Source organism: Trachemys scripta, chromosome 5, assembly GCF_013100865.1.
Source record: "Trachemys scripta elegans isolate TJP31775 chromosome 5, CAS_Tse_1.0, whole genome shotgun sequence".
Taxonomy (NCBI): domain Eukaryota; kingdom Metazoa; phylum Chordata; order Testudines; family Emydidae; genus Trachemys; species Trachemys scripta.
Window position 1 is genome coordinate 61982503 of NC_048302.1, and position 23767 is coordinate 62006269.

Consider the following 23767-nt stretch of genomic DNA (forward strand, 5'->3'; position numbering starts at 1 on the left):
TCAGGATGAGCAGGTCCTTGTTCCCTGGGTAGCCAAATAAAGGCTACTCCAGGACAATCAAGACATGTGACTGCAATTAACCAGTTAAGGTAGTTAGGCTAATGGAGGCACCTGACTCCAATTAACTGCAAAGAGTCAGTTAAGGCTGTTAAGCTAATGGAGACAGCTGGAACTAATCAAGGTCCCACTCATAGTGCTTAAAAGCTCTCCTTCCAATGTCCTTAAGAGAGCCCAGGTGGAAGGAGCTGGAGGAGAGGAAGAGTTGCTGAATCCTAAGGTAAGGGTGCAGCTAGGAAAAGGGGATCAAGGGGAAGTGGCCCAGGGAATCAAAGCAGCACCAGCGGTGAAGGGGAAGCTGCCAACAGCTGCTGCTATTAGGGTCCCTGGGCTGTAACCGGGAGTAGAGGGTGGGCCTGGGTTCCCCCCACTCCCTTGCTCTACAGCAACCCCCTGAGAGGGGACGCAGGCCTAGGTCTAGGCAGGACTGCACCAACTGACCTCTAAGGAACAACAAAGACTGGGGGGTATTCCCCCCTTCCCACACTGGCCTGTGATGAAAGGAGCTTAATAAAGCTGTGACCTTTGCCACTACACAAAGAAAGGGAGGTCACATTGAGGGCCTTAATGAGCTTCTGAGGACGCTGAATCTGCCCGGAAGCGTGAGACCCACCAATACAGGCTTGGAACTGTGTCACACTGGGTTTTCAGGCTTATTCATGTTTTTACTGTTAATTTCCTTTTGGTGCTGGTGGCATAGTTTTCAGCTCTCAGGTTTTTTTAATACCACAGGAAACATTACTGCGTTGAAAGGACTTCCCTCTTTTTAGAGTCTTCCTTTAATGTATGAGGATAACTCAGCTCTGACAATATGTAAATAGCACAGCAGTCAATAAAGGGGGATTTTAAAAATCCTTGCAGGGAAGACTGTGCTGTTTCCACTATAACTGCACTGCCTCCCTACATGTACTTGGTTGTAACATGGCTTTTTCATTATCAAAACATGGGTGCTCAGCTCACTCAGCACTTCCATGAAATCCTCTTCATTGACATTTCAACAGCATCTGTGGTTCCTGCCACTATTGTGCAAAAGACCCAGCTGATAGTACATACTTCCTTCACTTATTCAAGTCCGTTAGCTCTTTGGTGAGATAACATAATTTCTGACTGTATTTGCAATCCACAGCTGGTCCTGTTCGGAGTTTGACTTGAATGAAATCCGCCTGATAGTTTACCAGGATTGTGAGAGAAGAGGCAGACAGGTCTTGTTTGATTCCAAAGCAGTGCGCAAAGTTGATGAGGCAGCAGCTCAGGTATGAAACATTAATATGCTTCTGTCCTTTGATTCTTTTTTGTTCTCTGGCCCCGAATGGAAATAATTTAAAAAGACAGTGTTCATTTCTGCATTTTATTTTGGAAGTTTTTGCTGCATTTGTTGTGAGTGCAAACTTTTTTGAAATCTGCAGGACACACCTGTTACAGCTACATCCGAAAAGCCTAAAATAACATATTCCAGCTTACTGCTGTTTTAAAAAAATATGGTGACTGATATAAAACAATGTAGGCCCTGCTCATAGGCATTTCTGAATGGACTTGATCCTTTTTTAATTTAGTATTTTTCTGACATTAACAATTTTTGTATATGTTGAAGCTGATCATTTTTCATTTTGTAGGCCCAATCCTTGCACAAGTTGCACAGAGATATCTGCTTATTTCGCTAGGAGTTGGCACGTGTTCAGATACACTTGTCTTCCCTTTGGATCTCTTAAGTTAAACCAATGAAGTCACTGTACTTCTTCTTTTTTTTTTTTTTTTGGTCACCACTCCATTTTTGTTACTTTTTGTAGAGTATGTGCATGTGACTGAGGCAATAGCAGACAATACATAATTTTGAATGTTGTGAGACAAACCAGCAAAATAAGGAAATGTACAATTAAGGTGTGGTTTGCTCTCTGCCAGTATCTGGATCTACACGGCTACACTTAAACAGTATTTGAATATGTCCAGTTGATATTAAGAAGACAAAAGTGATACAGTATGTCTTCCTTGTTAGCTGTACTTTTCTTCTACTCAGTTACAGTTCTGAGGTGAGGCCTACACTATACATTTACGTTTGTATAACTACATCACTCAAGGGTTTGAAAAACCCACACTCCTGAGCAACACAGTTTCACTGACCTAATCCGCAGTGTAGACAGCGCTGTGTTGATGTGAGGGCTTCTCATGGAGGTAGATTAACTACGCCAACGGGAAAAGCTGCAGCATTTTAAGCATAGACCTACCCTGAAACTCCATTTTGTTATAAAATAGTTTCATTGGATAGATTTCAAATTACAACTAATACTGTTGACTGGAATGTGTTGACTGATACAGTCAATGTGTAATTACTAGCTATAATGTACAGTTTAAATAGCAGTGCTTTGTGGAAATGGCTCTCATGAAAAAGTTTAAACACAGCCATCTGAAACTGTATTTAAATTAAGCTGCACGAGTATCACATGTTGGCTTAACCCACATTAGTAAGGCACACATGATGAGCATGACTGATCATCTACTTATGAGGGTAAACAGGTCAAAGCGGCCTATATTCTTTTTTCTTTTTTTTTTTTTTTTTTTTCTGTTATGAGCCCCAATACCAAGGTCAGTACTATATATCCAAGGGGTTGATTACACAACGTTGCATATGCTTTAGAAGAATGGGAAGGTGTATTTACAATTATATAAAAATGTTTTGCTCCTCTTAAAGACATAAACATTTTAAACCAGGTTAATTTATAAAATATAAATCTCCATTTAAAATATTGTCCTTCGAGAGAGTCTCCTTTTGTTTTCAAAATATCCTATAACAAATAGAACATAGCACCTTATTTTCATACCAGACACTGAAATAACCACTTAAAGCTAAATATTCAGAACTGCAAGTCAGAAAATACGTATGGGTTTGAAATGCCCTAGTTAACACTTGGAGCACTGGCATTTTCCAGGCTAGGGCCCAAACCTGCAGCTATTTGTCTATGTCACACTTCTTTTGACTTCAGTTTGGAACAGGGTCAAGCCCCGAATCAGCAAAGAATTAGGGAGCTTCTCCCCTTCATATAAACAAATAGGATAGATTTAAGGCAGTTTTACCTTTAAATCTGCTTATCTGGGAAACTAGGCAGATTATCTTCTATTTAACACGGGTATTGAAAAGTATGGTTAATCGTGCTGTAGTATAGTTAATGTGTTTCATTCTAGCTATTCCTGTGGGTGGCATAGAGCAGAACACTTTTTTTATATTAAGGCTGTTTTTGTCAATAGCTTGTGTCAAGCACATGACTACTAACATTTGTGCATTTATAACCACCTAATGACAGTCACATTGGGAATTAGATAAGCAGCAGTTACATAAATGCAGTGCCAAGCAAAAGCTGCACAAAAGGAATGCAAATATGTGGTAAAATATGAAAGACCAGTCAGCTCCATGTAGAAAAAAAAACAAAATCCTCTACACGTGACTGGTTAGTTTTATAATTGATAGTAAGAGGGCTTGCTTGTGCCACTGCTATAGTGAAACCCATTTCTGTTCTCTAGAATTATGAGCGCGCTACTGGATTGTCTCTGCCATCTCTCACCGAGCCCCACCCAAGAGCATCTTAAGCTCCCATTTTCTTGGTTTTATAACTATTTCAGTACAAACTCCTAATGTATCAGTGTAAAGCAAAGTTTACACAGATGCAACTTAATCCACTAAACCCTGCTTTGCACCAGTGAAGCATGTGTGCAATGATGTAGTTACAACACTGGGCTTTTTTTTTTTTAATGTATGCCGTGCCAAAGATTGTTGTTTCATTAGTATTTGTGTATAGTGTCCAATACAATGAGGTCCAGATTGAGACCTTTTGTCATTATTGCAATGCTAATAGTTTAAGAAAATGAAAACATTTCAAAGAGTATGTCTACACTTGGAGCTGGGCGTCTGATTCCCGGCTCATATAGACATACCCACTCTAGCTGTCATCAAACTAGCCCTCTAAAAGTAGTTGTGTAGTTGGGCAGCACAGGTGGCAGCAAACAGCAGCATGGTCTAGCCATCCTGAGCACAAACCTGCCTGAACCTGAGGGGTATGGACTCAAGGTGGTTAGTCCATGCTGCTGCTCATGCCACACTACTGTTTTTAGCATGTTAGCTTGATGAGAGCTACCGCAGATATTTCTACGAGAGCACAATATTTCACATCCCCCGCTCCTAGCATAGATGTAGCCAGACATATGCTTTGCCAGCATTTATTCTAGGCAAACTAGCCCTTTTGATGGGTACCTAAAAGGGGTTTGTGTCAGTTTGTTTTTTAAACAAAAAATATTGGTTTTAAATTGGCAACTCTGCATGCAAGAACTTCTATTCTTAATTTTATTCAAAAAGCTAAATGCTGCTTTTCTTGGATAACATTTACCACAATATTACTATGTAAACAGCATGCAATTGTTGAAAGGTTAAGAGTCTTTCTGTAGTAAAAACTGCCTAGGTAGAGCAAGTCAAATAATACAAACAGTGATTTGAGAGTAAACTCAGGGAGTTGGCAATGCAGTTATTGACAGGTGAATATTATACACTAAATATTCAGGCAGCTTGTTGTTTATTCTTAAACTTCTACGCAAATGATCATTCATCCTAATATTCCTGCCAATTATTCTCTATTTGTGTTTTTCTCACTATGCTTCTGTTGAAGAAATCTGATGTTAATTTTGTGAAGCAGAAACAATACCATGCAATTTAAGAGACTGACCGCACACTATCCATAGAAAGTGGCTCATAAAATGAGATTTATTTGCATAAATGTTAGCAAATTATGTTATAGATTGCATCTCACTCCTGATTTCTATGAAATGTATGCAAACAGGAAAAAAAAACCCATTTGCTGTAGATAGATTTGTAACAAATTACTTTGACCAGGATCATGATGGCTGAAGAAGCAGAATATTTATATACTGTGTGTGACATGTATTTCTATAACAAAAACTTAATTCATTGGTAGACTAAGTTCAAGAATAATCCTACACTTCTGTTCTCCGGGGCATCACTTCCCTTTTTCTTGAAAAGCCAAAGTTACTAACATGACTTGGATTGATTTTTTTTTTTTTTTTAACCCACAAATAAAATCTTTCAAAATTATTTTTTTGCTCCAGTATGTTCTTAATAAAACTCTTCTGAGATCACAGGGGTGCCGCTAGAAACAGAAATCTTCATGTTTGTCAAACTTACTTTCATCATCAACCTTTTCTGACACAGAAAATAGTAGAGGATGCTCCAGGAAAGGCTTCAGCCAAGTGCTGCCAAGCAAGCAATGGGACCAATAGTATTTCTTCCCATAGTCCATCAGTGGGCTGTACACAGCATGTCAAGGAACAGCTTCCAAAGTATCAGGTAATGTTAACACATGGATGCAAATCTATATATAGATTTTCACTGAACTAATAAAGATGATAACTTTGTGTTAAATTCACAAATGTCTGTTTAAATGTTGAAGTAGAATTTGTAGTATGTCAAATATGAAACTGATGCTGGGGATCTGAACTGTATTTCTTTCCTTCCACATGTTGAGGAGGAGGGGTGTTTTATTTTTAAAGTGTTATGTAAGTTTAGCAGTTCCTATGTTCCGTTTTTAAAATTTCACAATTCAGTATTTCTGAACTTTTTCATAAAATAGTTATAGTCTAAACTTAGACATTTCAAAAATATGCAAGTGCTTTATGGTGCTTACATTCTTGGTCTAGAAAAATATAAATGTTTTTTTGTTTTTTTTTTCCTCAGTCCTCCATTGCAGGAGCCAATGCTCATAACTTCTGCAGGAGCTGTTGAACCCAGCTGATTTGATTATGGGAAAGATTTTAAACAGACCCTGTCAATATGAAATCTAGTCAGCTTCTAAAAAATGGCTAAATACTTTCAGGTCCTCTGTACAACCACGAAGAAAGCCTTTGGTTTTGGCTAGGTGTTACCTTAACAATAGGCTTAGAAAAAAGCTTTCAGTCGTAAGTGACTTTTTAAAGTTAAATTTCTCTTTAAAAAGTGCGTACCCTGTGGTTCCCCCCCCCCCCCCGCAAAATCCCTAGAAGCCTGCCACTGAGGCTATGTCTATCCTACAGCTTATGTTGGCATAACTTATGTCACTCGGGGTGGGGGAGGAATAAATCACCCCCCTGAGTTACACCAACATAAGTGCTGGTGTGGACAGTACTGTGTCGGTGGGAGAGCTTCTCCCACCAACACAACTTTCTGCTGGGGCTGGAGTAATTAATGGGAGAGTTCTCTCCCGTTTGCTTAGAGCAGCTACATTAGACAGCTTACAGCGACATGGCTGCACCTGTAAGCTCTCTAGTGTGGTTGTGCCTCTAGTAACCGAATTTTTTAAATTTAGTCAGAGCAAGGCAGCTAATTCCACAGAGCAAGGTCTGTTGCTTTTATGCACTTTTCCAGTCTCCTAAAGCCCACATGTGAGTTTCTCGGGTGCTGATTTCAAAAAAGGACATTCAAGACTCAGAAAAATGAGTTTTCTATTTTTAAAATTCCTATGTGCTTCTCTAAAATCGCTTGTGTGAATCTCCTCACAAAAGGCAAACCTTTGTCCTATGCTAAGAGACATGTGAGAGACTTCATGTGGATTGGGTTTGTTTTAAGAAATTGTATCCTTGTGTTGAAATGCAAGTTACTACCTTAACTGTGGTGAGAACTTGTACATAGGAATTTATCCTCTTACTGGTAGTAGATCTTTGGACTGTAGTAGGAAATAGGACTTATTTTGTTTCCTTTTTTAAAAATTGTCATTCCAAGTATATCTTGCCATCTAAATGAGTTAATTTAGACCGGGAAGGATTTTTAAATTTAAAAGTAACAACACCTAAGGGTCCAGACTCTTCAGACCTGCAATGCTTCAGTCTTTCTTAAGCAACATCCTACAATAAAGAAATGTGGCTGGGAGATATAAAATTACTTGTGTCTGGCTCAGCTGCAGAGACTGCATGAGTTTCTTCATTGCATATCTTTGAGAGAGTCGATGCAAATAGGAACTAGTGACAAAGTTCCTCCTCTACCTTGGTGGATCCTGCGCTTATTGGCGGATTTGCTCGCCTCAGAGATTCACGGCAGCCCTCAGTGTTTTGTTTTGTTTGTTTGTTGCAAAAGTGGCTAAACTGGCTCAAACCTGCCATTCACTCAGCTAACCTCATCACTGACCAGCATGGGGAAAAGGAAGGAGAACAATCCCCGCAGTTTCTGCTGATCCACCTCATAGGTCAGGGGACAGACCAGGGAACTTCCCCTGTGGTGGGACCTACAGTCCAGATCAATTCCTCTTGTATCCAATAGGGAGTTGAGGGGATGGGGGGAATCTGGACCTGCCCTTTACTCTGGATTCCAGCCCAGGGCCCTGTGGATCACAGCTGTCTACAGTGTTTCCTGTAACACCTGTGTGACAGCTATAACTCCCTGGGCTACTTCCCCATGGCTGCCTCCCAGAGGACCTTCCTCCTGATGCCAGATAGCGTTTGTACTCCTTAGTTCTCCAGCAGCACACCCTCTCATTCTCCGCTCCTTGCGTGGCCCTCACTGACTGAAGTGAGGTCCTTTTTAAACCTTTTTTTGTCCTGATTAGCCTGCCTGCCTTAATTGGTTCCAGCAAGTTCCTGATTGTTCTGGAACCACTCCTGTTACCTTACCCAGGGAAAAGGGACCTGCTTAATCTGAGACTAATATATCTGCCTTCTATCACTCTCCTGTACCCACTTCCTGGATCCCAATAGGATCACGCTCCTGTAGCCATCTGGCCCGAACCTGTCACAGTACGCATTGCACAAACACCACTTGGTATATGCTGCTCTTCACTGGGAAGCAGAGATTACTTGTACTTCACGTTCAAAATTTAGTACTACTGAGCACCACACTAAAATAATACAATGGTTATGACTGGCCTTTTTCCCCTTACTTATCTATAGTACACTAGACCAGCCTCTGATGTCAACATGCTTGGAGAAATGATGTTTGGCTCAGTGGCAATGAGTTACAAAGGTTCTACCTTGAAAATCCACTACATACGGTAAGTGAATTTCCACTTCTAGGATTATCCATATTGCCAAATGCTTGGAAATGGGGAAGGAGAAGGTATTGGTATTGGAACTGTTGAGTCACTGAGATGATGATTGTTTATCCTTTCAGCTCTCCTCCGCAGCTTATGATAAGTAAAGTTTTCTCAGCCAGAGTGGGAAGCTTCAGTGGAAGCACAAATAAGTAAGTTTGGTTGTTTCCTGTCATTTCTCACTCTCATTTTAGATTTCTTCTGTGTCTGCTCCTGAGGTTGGTCTATATAAAACTGGAAAGCTCATAAAACCAAATGCCCAAATGTCTGCTGGCAGTGAGTGAAAGGGGGAGAGAGTGAGACTGTTTATGAGCAGTATTCACATGCTGAGCTCTAGCTGTCCCACGAAGGCTAGAGAGGAATGGGATCGTTCAGGGTCCATCTACACTGGAATAAATGACTTACAGCATGGCAGCAGCTGGCCCAGGTCAGCTGACTTGGGCTTGTGCGGTTTGGGCTGCAGGGCTAAAAATTGCAGTGTAGATGGTTAGGGGGGAGCCCAGGTTATGGGCCCCCCCCCCCCCCCCCCCTTGTGGGGTCCTAGAGCTTGGGCTCCAAGACAAGCCTGGACATCTTCACAGCAATTTTACAGTCCCACAGCCCGAGCCCAATATACCAGAGTCCGATGACCCAGGCCAGCAATGGGTGTTTAATTGCTGTGTAGATGTACCCTTTGACTCTTTGTGTGCTCTGGATGAGCAGTGGGTGAAACTCAGTTTAGAGGCCTGTAAAAACATTCAAAGGTTTTGAGTTTCTATCTTTAGTGACAAGTTCCCACTGCCAACAAGGTTGCCTTTTTAATATAATGAAGGTGTGCATATATTTTTCTACTTCTTTCTCTCTTTCCCCCCCCCTCCCCCATCCCCTTCAAAAATTGCTGATGTGATTTTGCTCAATTCCCCTCTACCCCTCAAAATCACTGTGGGCAGAGACCAAACATGGAAAGTTAGTTAATTCTGAAAGGTACAGTCTTAAAGTTTACAGTCCTCCACAATCTATTTTCCATTATAAATATCTGTTATAATATAGGAATATCTGCTAATCTTTAAGCTTGGTGGTAAAGTTAGATTTATATAACAAAGCAAATAAACAGAGTGTAGTTTGATGATAGTGGAAGCCATTCTATTCCCCTCTTTAAAAATGTTGATATTTATCCCTTTTTAGCTTGCAAGATAGCTTTGAATACGTCAACCAAGATCCCAGTCTGGGAAAATTAAGCTCTAATCAAAATGGTTTGGGGACCTGCCGTAGTGGAAGTAATCTAGGTAAATATTGTTTTATTTTATTTTAAAAAAATAATCTTTTCCTGATGAGGCCATCTGTTTTTTTTTCTTTCTTTTAAATTATTTTCCCCTGCATTGTCTTTAATTGTTTTTTATTTGTTTGTTTTTTGTCTTGCGCTCTCTCTGCGTTGCTGTTTTTAGGTGTGTTACAGCTGTGTAGCAGCAAAGTGCTGCAGGGTGTGTCTGAAGGAGTTCCCCTCCGGCTCATCCGGAGTGCTTCTTTCTTTGCAGGTTTGTGTGGAATGCTGAGCACAGTATGACCCACCCACCCACCCACAGTAACCCAGCTTCTTCTGAATCTTGTCAGGAGATCCATAATTATGCTCTAGAAACAAAGGGCTAAAGTGATGAAGATATTGATGATAGGCACATATTGGCTTTATATTTTGACTCCAGCCTTCTTGAAATACTAGGCTGCATTAAATTGCTTCCTGTTCTTCCCTCCCACCTCTACCACAAATGTTCACATTAAGGAAACTTCCTAATGTAATGTGTATTCAATAATAAATGAGCCCTTATGTTTCTAAGAGGATTTATATTTCCTGGTCTACATTTGATCTCTTGCTGGTGTGTCGTTCCCTTTTGCTTCTTTCCCTCTTTGCTTTCCTCCCATATCTTTTGACCTGTGGATTTTTTTCACTTAATGGCAACGCTTTTAAGACATTATTGAACTGAGTCTGGGAGTGGTTAAGTTTTTTGATTTTACAATATTAAAGGCTTTATCTTAAATTCGAAAGTAGCATTTAGTCTACTTTACATATGAAAAGATCCTTTTACAGGCCTGATGATTACTTATGCTGTTGGGGAAACCTCGGATCTAACTGATCCTGTTGATTGCAAAAATGAAAAGTTACTTCACTTCCCTCACAAATCTTGCATGCTTCATAAGTTAAGTGAATATATGCTACTAACACTTACTGGTGATCTACACTGGATTGAGTTTTTGCTTCATGCTATAAAGCAAGCATAGTGGTTAATTTAAAAACAACTGAAACTGATACTCCATATAAAGTATTGTTAGCCTGTTCAATGCCAGTGATGCTACAAAAATAAACTAAATCAGGATTTTTTAATGTGACTAGAGATTTTGGGTGCTCCCATTTTTGGGTACTCCACCTGAGACACTTTCATGGGGCCTATTCTCAGCTGTATGACTTTTTCAGTGTATATAAATTAATGTTCAGATTCCTACAGGTATTTAGAAGGTATTTTAGTCTAAAATAAAAAAGGCAATCCCACTAGTAGTGTTCAGTATTGAAATATTGCTTGCTATCACCTCTTCAAACACTGACTATTTTTTACACAGTGTGGACATAGCTATTGCTTAAATTAACTGCACTGGATGTGACTTTGCTGTTGTGTGGCCTTTAAACATAAAATTTGCTTAACACTGACAATATGAGGCAGCATGTAATGTTTTCTGTTGATCTGATCTGTTTACTTTAGCACATAGCACCCCCGTTGATATGCCTAGCAGAGGGCAAAATGAGGACAGAGACAGCGGCATTGCTCGGTCAGGTATCTGCATTTCTTTTTCTCCTACTTGATGAAAGCAAAGCTTTTTAGCACAGTGATTCAACAGATTCAGGTTACGCCCAACCAGTGGGGTGGAGTTTGGATATGGCTGCTTATAACACATCCGCACAAACTTGTGGATCTGTTGAGCAGTTCCCTTCCCTATAAACTAGGTTTCTGCTCATCAGCTCTGCTGTTAGGACATACTCTTCCCCTTCTCCCCTACAAATCAGTAAGAAAGAGGATGTCTTGTGATACTCTGCCTTTACATCATTAACTCATTTGGTTCTCGTCGATGTAGTACTTCAGTAATATAAATGTATAAGCTAGGGAAGAAATCAACAGTAGCATTTCCACTAAAGAAAAGAGGGGAGAAGATTTTTTGCTCAGTGGGTGGAAAAGCAGTGGGTAGAGGTTGGCCTGCCTGTCATGACTGGCAACATCTCCTCTGAAGCAATCTGTCCTAAGAGTACAAAGCCAGCACAGAGGAGAGAGATGCCATCAGTCTAGTCTCCACTACATATAACATTCTGGTGCTGTTAAGAAAAAAGTCGTCTTCTATGTTAAGGCAGCAAGAATAATTCAAATAATTATGGTTTCACGTGCTGGGAATGAGTCAGACAGAAAGGAAAGCTACTGTTCTTTAAAAAAATGAGAAAATCAATAGGCAAAAATTATATTCATGTTAACCTGGCCAAAGGGAAAAGTGTTTTTGTTTAATCAGCACCCTACAAAATGTCCATGTGTGTGTTTTCTTGACAGCATCTCTGAGTAGTCTCTTGATTACACCATTCCCATCACCAAGCTCCTCATCCTCCTCTTCCAGTAGCTACCAGCGCCGCTGGCTCCGAAGTCAAACAACAAGTTTAGAAAATGGAATTATTCCAAGGTGGTGAGTGTTGAGCTTCTCCCTGCTGGAATACAATAATAATTGGGCTGCATTTGCTGAAATTGGCCAAGCCTCTGTTCTTAAAGGGGCAAGTCAATTTAACATTTTTTTTTCCTAGTAACAGTCTGATCTCTCCTACATACTAGTGTTAAGTGTTGCTTAAGATTATTACAAATGAATGACTACAAAATGAGGTTGAAAATGAACACATTTCAAATGAAGGATTATCATTTATTTCTGAGGCACCCATTCAAACAAGAAAATTAAACTCTCAGCTGTTGCTGGCAGAACGAATGGAGCTACCTACTGACATGCGGGAGAATGTAACATCATCAGTGCACAATTATATTCTACTATAACAACCTAGTTAGTGACTAGTTAACAAAACTTTGGTGCAATAGACTATGACAACTCTCTTGGCATGTACAGGATGCCTCAAGCAGTGATTTTGGCACAACTTGGGGGGGGGGGAAAGCTATGACCCAAAAACAAAAGCCAAAAGCTTGGCTATAATAACTTCAATACATTTGCTACTGGTCTGACGAAAACATTATGGGGTTCATCAAGACTTGGCTTATAGACAGTCTTGCTTCTTCATAGCAAGATAAGGAATGCCTCTCAGCTACCTCCCTCCCTCACAAATGGACCTGCATATATGCATGCATGCTCATAGGCCTGAAGCCAGTGGATCCCTCTCTGTGCAGATTAGGAACAGTACGGAGTTGATGCAGGCTTTGGGAATTGGCTTTCATTTTCTCACCGTGCCCTCCAGTGTGGTGGAAGTTACCTGGAAAAGGTTATCCAACTTAATGCTGTAATGTATTTTCAGGGAAGCTGGGGTCAGCCACTGCCAAGGAGCTGGAGGTGCTAGAGGTTGATAACCCTGTCCTCTTGTGGATTCTGAGGGTTTTCCAGGCTTATGCAAGTGCTCCTGTAGCCTTTATCAAGGAGATGCAAAGCCCACTTCTCCCCAATGAGATGACATAGTTGATTCTCTTACAGAGATTCCATGTACAGATTTCCCACATGAAAAGCCCCCTCTGTGGCTTTTACCATTGGAAGGGATACTTGGCCAATGGGTCACAGGTTGTCTTAATAAATATACAAATTAAACAGGCTAAGTGCCCTACAAACACCTTGGAAGAACCATTTCCATGCCCCATATCTCTGTTCCATTAATCATTGCTACAGACAGATATTTTGGCTTTCTTTTGGTCTGTGGGCCAAAGAAATTATCCTGAAACCCACCATATGAAAGTGACCTCAAGTTCAAAAACTAATGGAATACCTTTTAGACAAAGCACAAGGCATTGGCTAGCTAATTAAATTGTGTTCAATTTAGATCATCTTATAGTGATCAGTTAAGTTAGTGTAAAAAATATCCTTTAATTAAAATCTCATTTAAAGAGGAATTTTAAAAAGAAGTTCATTCTCAAATATATTTCAGTGTTTTTGTAACTGAAAGTGGTTAACTTCTTATCCCTAAAGACAGAATTTATGTCTGCTTGCTGAACATTATTTTCTCTGTTCTTGGTGTAGTATTTGCAGTATGCAGCGTCAAATCTTTCTCCAGAGGTAAATGACTTCTGTGCATTTGCTTTCATCACAGCCATAGTAGAGAAGGAAATTGCACAAAGGTATTTTAGATCCAATAGTTAGGCTGTCAGGCATTACAGGTGTTGCTATGTTCAAAGGTTCATTTGGTCAAACAATCAAGTACCATTGAAACAATGGATTTTTGCTATTGATCTCAATCTGTGCTTTAATTCATACAGCCAAAACTGCACAGCATCTGACTGATCTTTAGACCAGCTTCCCAAAGAAAATAGAACTTCTGTCTGCAGCTCCATACGGTTACTTGTCAGTCAAGCACAATTAGCAGCTTGGTTGAAAAGAGTTCTCACAGTCAGAGCGGTAGCCGTGTTAGTATTCCTTGTTGTTTTAGTCAGACTTCTGTTTCTCAATCTCAAACTATAGGAAACTATACAAGAACTCCGTTTGCGATGTTCCTTATATGTTGATTTACTGTCCCTTTCACAAAGTTCATGGGAATTTCTATCTTTGCACTAAAGTTACTAAGGAGTTCAAAGGAGGTTATGGTATCATCTTGAGCTCTTGTTTCCCACAAGCTCAGTTTTCTCTTTAGTGCCTCTGTGGTGACAAATTTAGTATATTCAACTCATCGACTAGATCAGCCAGAAAACAGTTTCTGCTTAGAATGAGTTTTCAAAAATACACAGACTTTAGTTCAAATAGCCAGCTTTTTGCTTGTTTCAACTGAAGTGCAGTCTGTATGGATTGAACAACATCTATGTAATGCTTTCCTTTTTTTAAAAAAATGAAAATGCTACAAATTTACCAGTAGTATTTTTAGAGATTGGCACAATAATATACCCTCTGAAACGTTCTTTTAGTTCAGTTAATTGCAATAACTTCTCCAAAGCCAGCAACATCAGTAGACTCAGAGTTGCATTGCAAATATCTGTATTTTCTGATGTGGTTTTCTGACAATCCTTTGGCATTTGGCAGCACTATTGGATATTGGGTGCATTTAAACTATGCAAGATTATTCCCTCCTTGCCACACTGAAACATGACTTCAGTGACATTTGGTAATGTATGGTAGGACAAATACCTTGCCAGTTACATGACGCTGTGTTGTAATAGTCTATTTAAAAAAAAAAAAAAAAAAGCCATAAAGGCATTCTATACTGTATTTCTGAGACAGAAGTAGCTTTTTGAAAAGCACTGTTTTTTGGTTTATGGTCGTTAATAGCCTCCAAAAACTCTACTGGCTTCCTGGCATGTTCATTATGAGGTATTTGGGTGTCTTATTGCAGGGTAGACATAGTCACAATGCCTTTAGAAATTCATTGTGGTCAGTAAATGTAGGGATCAGACTGGCCTGCAAAGGAGCAGCTACCACTGGGTGATTATTTCATCTCTTCTTGTCATCTCCATCTTGTGCTGTGGAATCAAAATTTCCCCTTAAATAGGTTCTCTAGTCTTTATGGCTGAGACAATAACCATCAAAATGTAAACAGAGTTCAACTGTCTGCCTGTATCTGCCATAGGTCTGGCACTTGTGAACTTTCTCATCGTGACAGGACGTTAACCCTAAAAACGTAATGTCAGCATGGTTAACTATTCCACTGCTGATCCTAGCTTGCAGGAAATTAAACAATTTTATGAAGGTCTATACTCTCTATTGTAAGCATTGTCTCATTTTGGTGTTGAGTAGCCGAGCGTCAGAGATAACCACTACTTATTTTTTCCAGTCAGACCCCTAAGTATATGTAAAGTCAAAAGCTAGATGGTTTTCATCATGGACCATCAGTTTCTTGATCTCTGGCTCCAAACACTTTCTGATGACTTGTCTCTCACTCTTGATCAAATGCCTGGTACTGCATACTGTACTCATTGACACCATGGAACTGCCAATGCTAGAGAAATGGTGCCTAGAAGTTAAGGATAGCACAACCCAATCAGGAGGGGACAACCCATGACTGGTTTCTGGGTCATACCTTACAGGCTAAGAGGTCCTGTCCTGTTCCGCCATATATTTCTGTGGTTTCTATTGAGATTACTTTGTGCAGTTGCCATGACTTAGTTTTTGGCTGATTGGAGCAATAAGCAAGGCTCTTAAGTGATTTAAAATTACTCCTTGAAACACGGGGATGCTGCCATAAGATAGAAAGGGAACAGAGAGGGGACTGGTAGGAGTGGGAGAGTGAAAGTAGCTAAATGACCTGTTTAACTTTAGTCCTGTTTAGTACTACACAAAACAATGCTATGTTGTCACTGAAAAAAGTGTTGGTTTTTTTTTTTGTTTGTTTGTTTTTTTTCCCTTTGAGAGAGCTATCCTGATGTCATAACCTAGCGGAGATAAGGCCCATGCAGTTTTTACCTTGGTTTAGGTAATTGAGGTCAACGCAACATCCCTACACACGTATGGCTTACCAACTAGCTACATCAAGGGCGGGGGGGGAATGATTGTGTTGTCTCCACTAGTATTTTATATCAAGATACTTGACTTGAGTCAGGTATCAAAGTGGTGATGATTTGTCTTCAATAAAGTCTTTTATTTCTCAGTTAGTAAGCTCATTGGAGTAGATACTTAATCACTGTACAAATAACAAATTTTCTGAATTCTGCCATGAACAGGATTGTGTGAATTCAGTGATAAGATGGTCTTCCGATTACGGAGCTGAACTGGGACTCAGCTGACCAGGATTCATTTTCCAGATCTGCCACAGACTTCCTTTGTAATATTTGGAAAGTTATTTAATGTGCCGCATGCTTTCATTGCCCATCTGTAAAATGGCAATAATAGCCTCTACCACCAGGAGATATTATGATAAATGTATTAATTCTTATAAGGCATTTGGATATGATGGTTTACTGTCAGAAATACCCACACAGAAGTGTTTTCAGGGGCTCTGTTTATGGGTGCTATTCCTAGAGGAAAGTTTTAATGAAAAGGTGGCTTGCATTCTAGCAAAGGGTTCTGTAGTTTGAGTTGTGCCACTGAGAACATTCTGCTACCTGTGAGTGAGTGACATTTTTAAGGAGGGGAGTAAGCGGGGGCAAAATTTTTGCAGGGCATTGAAGGAGACTTGGAGGTATAGTTAGAATCTCTTGTATACAATGCATAGTGCTGTATGTTAGCAAATGTAGGAAACGCACAGGGTAACTGGCCTACCATTTATCTCATTGCAGGTCCACCGAAGAGACTTTTAGCATGGCTGATGAAAGCTGCAGTTCCAATCCTGCAGTGATTCGGAGGAAAAAAATTGCCATCAGTGTAATTTTCTCCCTGCCTGAAAGAGAAGACTCACAGAGGAACTTCCAGGACTTCTTTTTCTCTCACTTCCCTCTATTTGAATCCCATATGAACAAGTTAAAGAGTGCAATTGAAAAGGTACAGAATGCTATTTAGTGGAGTCTGAACAATAAGCACTAAGCAGGGATGGAATACTGTAGAGCCTAGAAAGGCATAAATAATCAGGGGGTGAAGCCAACTTGCAGACTGAGCCCTGCATGGGGGGGTAACCCATAGCTTCTCTGCCTTACTAACTGCATTGGAAAAAGTTGTGCCTTGGGACCACAGTCCCTCCCTGGGTTCTCTTTGCATTGGAAGGAGGATTTGGGGGTGCAGATGATCCTCTTCTCCCGTTTAGATGATTTTTCAACTGGTTGATGCATTATGGGAGAGTGCGTGCATGCTTGCTTTGAAAGGGCTGGCGGGGAGGAGAGTATCTGGTGTACAGCCCTTGCTCTCCTCCCCCCCCCCCCCCCCATGCACCTGATCACATGTCCTAGATTGGTCCTACGCAGTCACACATGGGGATGTGGGCAGCTCTTGCTATCCTAAGTGGCCACATAACATCGGGGCTAGAGCCACAGTGTCTGTTCATCAGTTCAAACATGTTGATGAGCCTATAAAGATGATATAAACTATTTTGCATTCTTTAAGATGTCACTTTTTATTGTTCAAGGCCATGATCCTCTGTAGAAAAATAGCAGAATCCAGCCTAAGAGTACAGGTTTATATCAGCCGTGTCACGGATGCCCTGGGAGAATTCAGGTGAGCTGTTATTACATTGTATTATAGGAGGAAGTTAAGGTCACCTGGTATTTCCTGTTAAGACCCTGTTTTTTCAATAACTTTGCCAAACTAATCATTTGGGCTAAATTTTTCCAAGTTAGGTGTCTGCCTCAGACTCAAATTTTTTGGTAAACTTCAGCAAAAATGGTTCAGCCATTTCTGAGAATGACAGTAGGGGAAAATGCACTGTATTCCTATATTTAAAAAATTCTTACAGCTGTTGTGCTGAGAAACTTGAGTGCTTCCCTGTTTTGACTCAGGTACTTGAAATTTGGCAGAGGGGTGATGCCTTTTGCCATCCCTGTGAAAATCCACCCAAATGTGGCCCTGCTATAAGTCTCTGAAAAATCTCAGTTCACACATGTTCAAAGAGATTTACTAGTCTAGTAGCTAATCTCTCCTCGTGGCTTGTACCTGCCGATTGGACTGCATGTGCACCATCCCCACAGAGCAAAGGAGCATGCTTCAGCCCACAGACTGATTAAGACTTTCCATGCAATTGCTCACCCAGGCTGCGAAAAGCAGGTATGGTGTTGGATAGTGGAGCTGATAGCAGGGAGACTGTTTCCTGTGCTCTCAATGCCCCTCCCTTGGTCCCCCCACTTCAGTCCTTCAGCAACCAGGTGAGGAAGAGAGGCAGGAGAACGCCTGACTGGAATGCAGAGGTGGAAGGAGGGAGGCAGGAGTTGGAGGGTGGGAGTTGAGGTGATAAGTTGGAGGATGGATAGTAGCAGAGGAAGACAGATAGGCTGGGGGCACAGGGGAGAAGGGTCTATAACTATTAGAGAACACTCTCTTTCAATTGAACCCAGGAGTCATGAGTCTAACAACCCTCTGCTGTCAGCAGATAGTTGTGAAATCCACTGGCAAAGTGTGTGTCTGATCCCCCTCTAGCCGCTTGTCCACACAGAGGATAACAGCCTATTACTGCTATCAGTTACTTTATTAGTTTAAGTGGTATAGGTCTGTTTTGTGGCTCTAAAGATCCAAACTGATGCCCTAGAGACCCATTTAATCTTAATCTGGTCCCCTTGCGCATATGAGGATAGTCTTTTTAACAGCATGATCACAAACTACTATTTCTTCAAGACCTCTGCCTCATTTAAAACTCAGCATGGACTGTGCTCTGGGAATGAATCAGGATCATATAATAAAGGAGTGTGTTGCCAGTAGGACACCTGCTTGTTGGAAGGTGTGTAGTGGCAGAGGCGGGGGGTGGCAGGCAGGAACAAAAAGGACAATCTCATGGTTAAGGCAGTTGTGCTGCCTGCAGGATTAGATTCTACTCCTGCCTGGGCCACAGAGTTCTTGTGTGATGCAAGAAAGCTACTTGAACCAACTTTTCACAGGTGGTCACTAATTGTGTGTGCCTCATATTTTGGGTGCCTGACTCACTCGCCTGCGGACTGATGTGTAGAAGTGTGCTGAGCACTCAAATCTACAAGTGAAGTCAGCAGGAGCTGTGCTTTGAACACACTGCTATATCATGCTAAGTATTGTGAAAAATCACATTTTAGGTGTCTCAAATTGAACACCCAAAACTAGGGGGTACTTTTGACCTTAAACTCTCTGTGCCTCAGTTCCCCATCTGTAAAATGGGGAAGAATACTGATCCCTAGCCTCACAGGGTGTGATGGAGTTTATAAACGCCACACTAAGGCAGGGGAAGGACACGAGCTGTACTGGGCTGGGAAAGCTCTGACCCTCAGGCACTGCCTGGGGAAAGGAGCAGTATAAAAAGAGCTTTAGCAGCCCAAGCAAGGGGGAAGGAGAGAAGCCATTTTCTGGAGGAGGACTACCCTGCAACAGTAGGGGGAAAAAAATTAATGAGAAGGTCTGGCTGTGAGTCTCCCTATTGCTTGTGGAGACATCACCCCAGAGGTATGGAGAACCATGTACACAGGAACCAGAGAGTCACCTGCATAAGCCTCCAGACTTTGGGGTTGGAAGCAAAGTGTTGTAACTCAATGACAGCCATGCCCCAAACTGAGGCATCCGGTGTGTGGGAAATGGCCCAGGAGCAGATGAGCAGGAAGTGGGCTGAACCTAGGCCAGCCCATGCTATCACACTCTGAGGATCCTGGGTCAGGATCCCCCTGTGCCTACCCTGCAATGGGCAGGACCAGGAGTTACCAGCAAGGAAGCTGACATAGCTGAACCCCCATCCAAGGGGTTCAGGACACACTTGAAGTGAGAGAGGGTCATAGGCCCTGACCACTAGGCATGCTGACTGAAAAAATGACCTTGCTATAGAATTTGTGCAAATAAGTCAATGTTGTGAAGCACTCATACTAAACTGAAAATCACCGTAGAATAGCTCCTCAGGAAACGAATAGTTCTGATCATAATAGAGCAGGGTTAGAATAGCATACAGAAAATCAGGCCATTGAATCAGGACAAAACAAAATACTGAATATCATTAAGTGAGCGACATCTACTCTGTGCACTGAAGAAGGCTAGGGTCCAGTGGAACAATAGTATATGATCATGTAATTAAAGACTGTATCGTAATTCATACACTTACGGAAGTCCAATTAAGGCCTAGTTGCAACCTTAATTCTGGCATTTTCTAATTCTTTGAGTGCTTGACTTTTCGATCTTAATGTTCTTTTAAGGTAGTTCTTAGTATGTAACTGTAAAATATGAGTGTTACACCATGGACTTAATTTTTATGACTTAGATTTGACTTTTTCCCCAATATAATATTTTCCTATTGTATCAATTTTTGCTGTCTTATGCCACTAGTTTTTTTCCCCCCAAGCTCTCTTTTCTTCAAGCTCTCCTCTTCTTCCCTCTGTACCCCTCACCCTTTGCTTCTCTTGTAGCATCGATACACTTCCTGTCTACAGTTGGCAAGATAGTATACAGTGCAAAGGAAAAAAGGATATGAAGTTTAAAACAATATACATTTTAAAACATACTCAATGTAGATAATGGAGTACTGTAGCTACAATGGCTTGGATCTAAGCCTTTTGTAACTTTTGCGGAATGATCACTGAAGAATAATGAGCCTTAAAAAATCAGCCTTCACACGCTGTTTAGCCCCAGAGGCAAGAGACCAAACTGAGGCCATTCATACCACACCAGAGCATGTCTTAAATAACATGCTTAAGAAAACTAACTATTCTTATCACCAGAGAAAAAATGTTTTTAGCAAATTTGAAAAAGTAAATTGTGTACAGACAACCTAAAATGGGCATAAATAACCAGAGATCGAAGGTAAAATCAACTTACACAAACATCCAAGGAAAGAAACTTGACACACACAAATTGAATTATATGTTTACACTGTATGTATATGCAAGTAATTGCTTGGGGACACACCGCTAGATTGCTCTAGTAAATGGTAGATTTTGAAATGTAAAGTGGACAGAACGTTTTGTTAATTTTCATGCATTAATCACCCATAAAATAGAAAATTTAACTAGATGATCTGGAAAGCCCCAAACTTTCCACTATACTAGGGCTGTTTCTGAACTTGCTAACTTGTGAAAATTATTTGTACAAAACTTTTAAATGTGTAGAAGCCAATAATCTCTTCAGCTAGAAATTTAACTGTGGATAATGCAAATCTGTTTGGAATTAAATTAGAGGTATACTAACAGCCGTTATTGGAGATGGTGGCCATATGTGATGGGTTTGTGTTTTGCTATCAGGCTACCCATCAAATCATTGTATGTCTAAGATCACACTTCTAAAACTGCATGGTCAATGTATTGACTAATCATCTGGGCATATTTACTCAGGTGATAAAGCACCTGACTGGTTGTTGCATAGCCAGGATGATGAGTTGAGCTACAGATTTCATTCAGAGTTAAACTCTTGCAGCATAGTTCTTCAGTCTTAAAGGTGCTCCTAGAGTCTCAATTTGCATCCTTTGATTACACAATATACCGGAAAGTATTATGAAATAAATGTTGATTGTATGTGAAGCAATTACTGGGTAAAACTAACCTATTGAATTTGGTGCAGCAATACATTTTGATTCATTAAAACATTATAATGTTTAGTCCAACTGTTTAGTTTGTGTTGAGATGAATTTCATATCCTCCTTGCATGCTCAGAGGAATACTTTCTCTGTCAAGGAAATTGCAATTGTATTGATTAGAATATTGTTAACGCACTTATGGTACATCTCCTATAATTTAGTGTCCTAACACCTCTCATTATGTGAATGGAGCCTCTAACTAGCTGCACAGAACCTACATAACTATTAGAACTCCTAACAGATGTTATAAAAGAGATTGAAGAAAACTGTTTATTTTTTCTTCTATATATTTTTGCAACCTCATTCACAGGTTAACAGCTTATTTTTTTTCTTTCTTTTGGTAGACTTACAATCTGGAACCTGTATTCCGTTCCAAGGATCGCAGAACCTGTGTGGCTTACCATGATGTCCAGCACTTTGGAAAAGAACCAGTTATGCCAGCGCTTTCTTAAGGAATTTACACTTCTGATAGAACAGATCAACAAAAACCAGTATGCTTCCTTCTGCATCATCCCCTTACATACACAGTAACTTGTGTTCTAATGCATACAAACATAATAGGAAGCACGCAGACATGAGCATAGGTGGAATACCTTTATCTTTTTTTTTTTCTGGGATCTTATTTTTGTTTTATTCTTTCTCTTTAGGTTCTTAGCTGCTTTATTGACTGCGGTGCTGACCTATCACCTGGCGTGGGTCCCAACTGTAATGCCAGTTGACCATCCTCCCATAAAGGCCTTCTCTGAGAAAGGCACACTACAATCTGTAAACCTGCTGGCAAAATCGCATCCTTATAACCCTCTCTGGGCACAGCTCGGTCAGTAGAAAACCTTTTTTTTTTTAAATATATATGGTGTAAAACAGTTTCTAAACTTTAACCTATTTAATTGAAATGTAGCACTTCCCTACAAATACATTGAATATACACAGTTATTTTTAAAAATACCTCTTAGATGGGAGCTATGCAGAGGCAAACAAGATTAAAAGTTGTATGTCATCTGTAAGCATGTTGGGGTTGGGGTGGGAGGATGTCAGGGAGCTGGTTCCAGCTCTCTGATTCTCTGGCCAGCCCTCGTCTGACACAAACTAAAGCTACTGCCAGGCAGCATTAAAGTCTGCCACTGGTTTGTGGTCCCTGATGGACCCTATGCCAGTGGAGTGTCATTATAGTAGAGCGCTGGTTGCACCTCCTTCGCTGGGAAAGGGAGACTGGACGTGAGAGAGGCGCAGTGCCTGGGGCAGTGTAGATGGGCAAGCAGAGGGTTCCTCTATGCCAGGGAAATTCTAACTGGGCATTGGCAATGGAATTGCAGCCCTTTTGCTCCTTCTCAGTTGCACAAAGGGGTAGTAAACTGGCTAGAAAATCTGGCCCTAAGTCCTCAGATGTGGTGACTCACTTAGTAAGCGATGTAGGTAGAAGAATCTCGATACATGAAATCACGTGGCTATGGACAAGGGTCGGTCCTAAGGCCAGTTTTGTTCAATATCTTCATTAATGATCTGGAGGATGACGTGGACTTCCACCCTCAGCAAGTTTGCAGATGACACTAAACTGGGAGGAGTGGTTGATACGCTGGAGGGTAGGGATAGGATATAGAGGGACCTAGACAAATCAGAGGATTGGGCCAAAAGAAACCTGATGAGGTTCAACAAGGACAAGTGCAGAGTCTTGCACTTAGGATGGAAGAATCCCATGCACTGCTACAGACTAGGGACCAAATGGCTAGGCAGCAGTTCTGCAGAAAAGGGCCTAGAAGTTATGGTGGATGAGAAGCTGGATATGAGGCAACAGCATGCTCTTGTTGCCAAGAAGGCTAACGACATTTTGGGCTGTATAAGTAGGGGCATTGCCAGCAGATCGAGGAATGTGATCATTCCTCTCTATTCAACATTAGTGAGGCCTCATCTGGAGTACTGTGTCCAGTTTTAGGCCCCACTCTACAAGAAGGATGTGGAAAATTTGGAAAGAGTCCAGCGGAGGGCAGCAAAAATGATTAGGGGACTGGAGCACATGACTTATGAGAAGAGGCTGAGGGAACTGGGATTGTTTAGTCTGCAGAAGAGAAGAATGAGGGGGGATTTGATAGCTGCTTTCAACTACCAGAAAGGGGGTTCCAAAGAGGATGGGTCTAGACTGATTCCAACCCTGATATTCTATGATTCTGTGATCTAAGAAGCACGTGAATGAGAGCTGGCAAAATATTTATAACTGGCAGTTTTATTCATCTCTGAACATTTCTCTTCAGAGCCAACGTACGTGGGTATGAATGTTTGCAGAGTAGATAATCACATGCATAAAATCTTACTCTCAAAAATTCCACTACTTGGGCAATCCCACCCCCACTCCATTTTGCCCTCCTATATATATGGTCTGTCC

At 40.9% G+C, this 23767-nt stretch overlaps 1 protein-coding gene across 4 annotated transcripts in view; it reads left to right on the forward strand.

The window, feature by feature from the left end:
* Nucleotides 1-23767, forward strand: part of FNIP2 (folliculin interacting protein 2) — a 72580-nt gene that overhangs the window by 32259 nt on the left and 16554 nt on the right. For 2 of the 4 annotated variants that reach the window (XM_034772701.1, XM_034772699.1), the window contains exons 2-13: nucleotides 1184-1310; nucleotides 5267-5401; nucleotides 7969-8069; nucleotides 8189-8260; nucleotides 9273-9373; nucleotides 9533-9622; nucleotides 10838-10909; nucleotides 11669-11798; nucleotides 16514-16715; nucleotides 17293-17381; nucleotides 21735-21881; nucleotides 22038-22207. In XM_034772701.1, coding sequence (XP_034628592.1) covers nucleotides 1184-1310; nucleotides 5267-5401; nucleotides 7969-8069; nucleotides 8189-8260; nucleotides 9273-9373; nucleotides 9533-9622; nucleotides 10838-10909; nucleotides 11669-11798; nucleotides 16514-16715; nucleotides 17293-17381; nucleotides 21735-21881; nucleotides 22038-22207 — 1436 coding nt within the window. The remainder of the gene's footprint in view (nucleotides 1-1183; nucleotides 1311-5266; nucleotides 5402-7968; nucleotides 8070-8188; nucleotides 8261-9272; nucleotides 9374-9532; nucleotides 9623-10837; nucleotides 10910-11668; nucleotides 11799-16513; nucleotides 16716-17292; nucleotides 17382-21734; nucleotides 21882-22037; nucleotides 22208-23767) is intronic. The other 2 variants (XM_034772702.1, XM_034772700.1) reach the window with 1 other exon arrangement.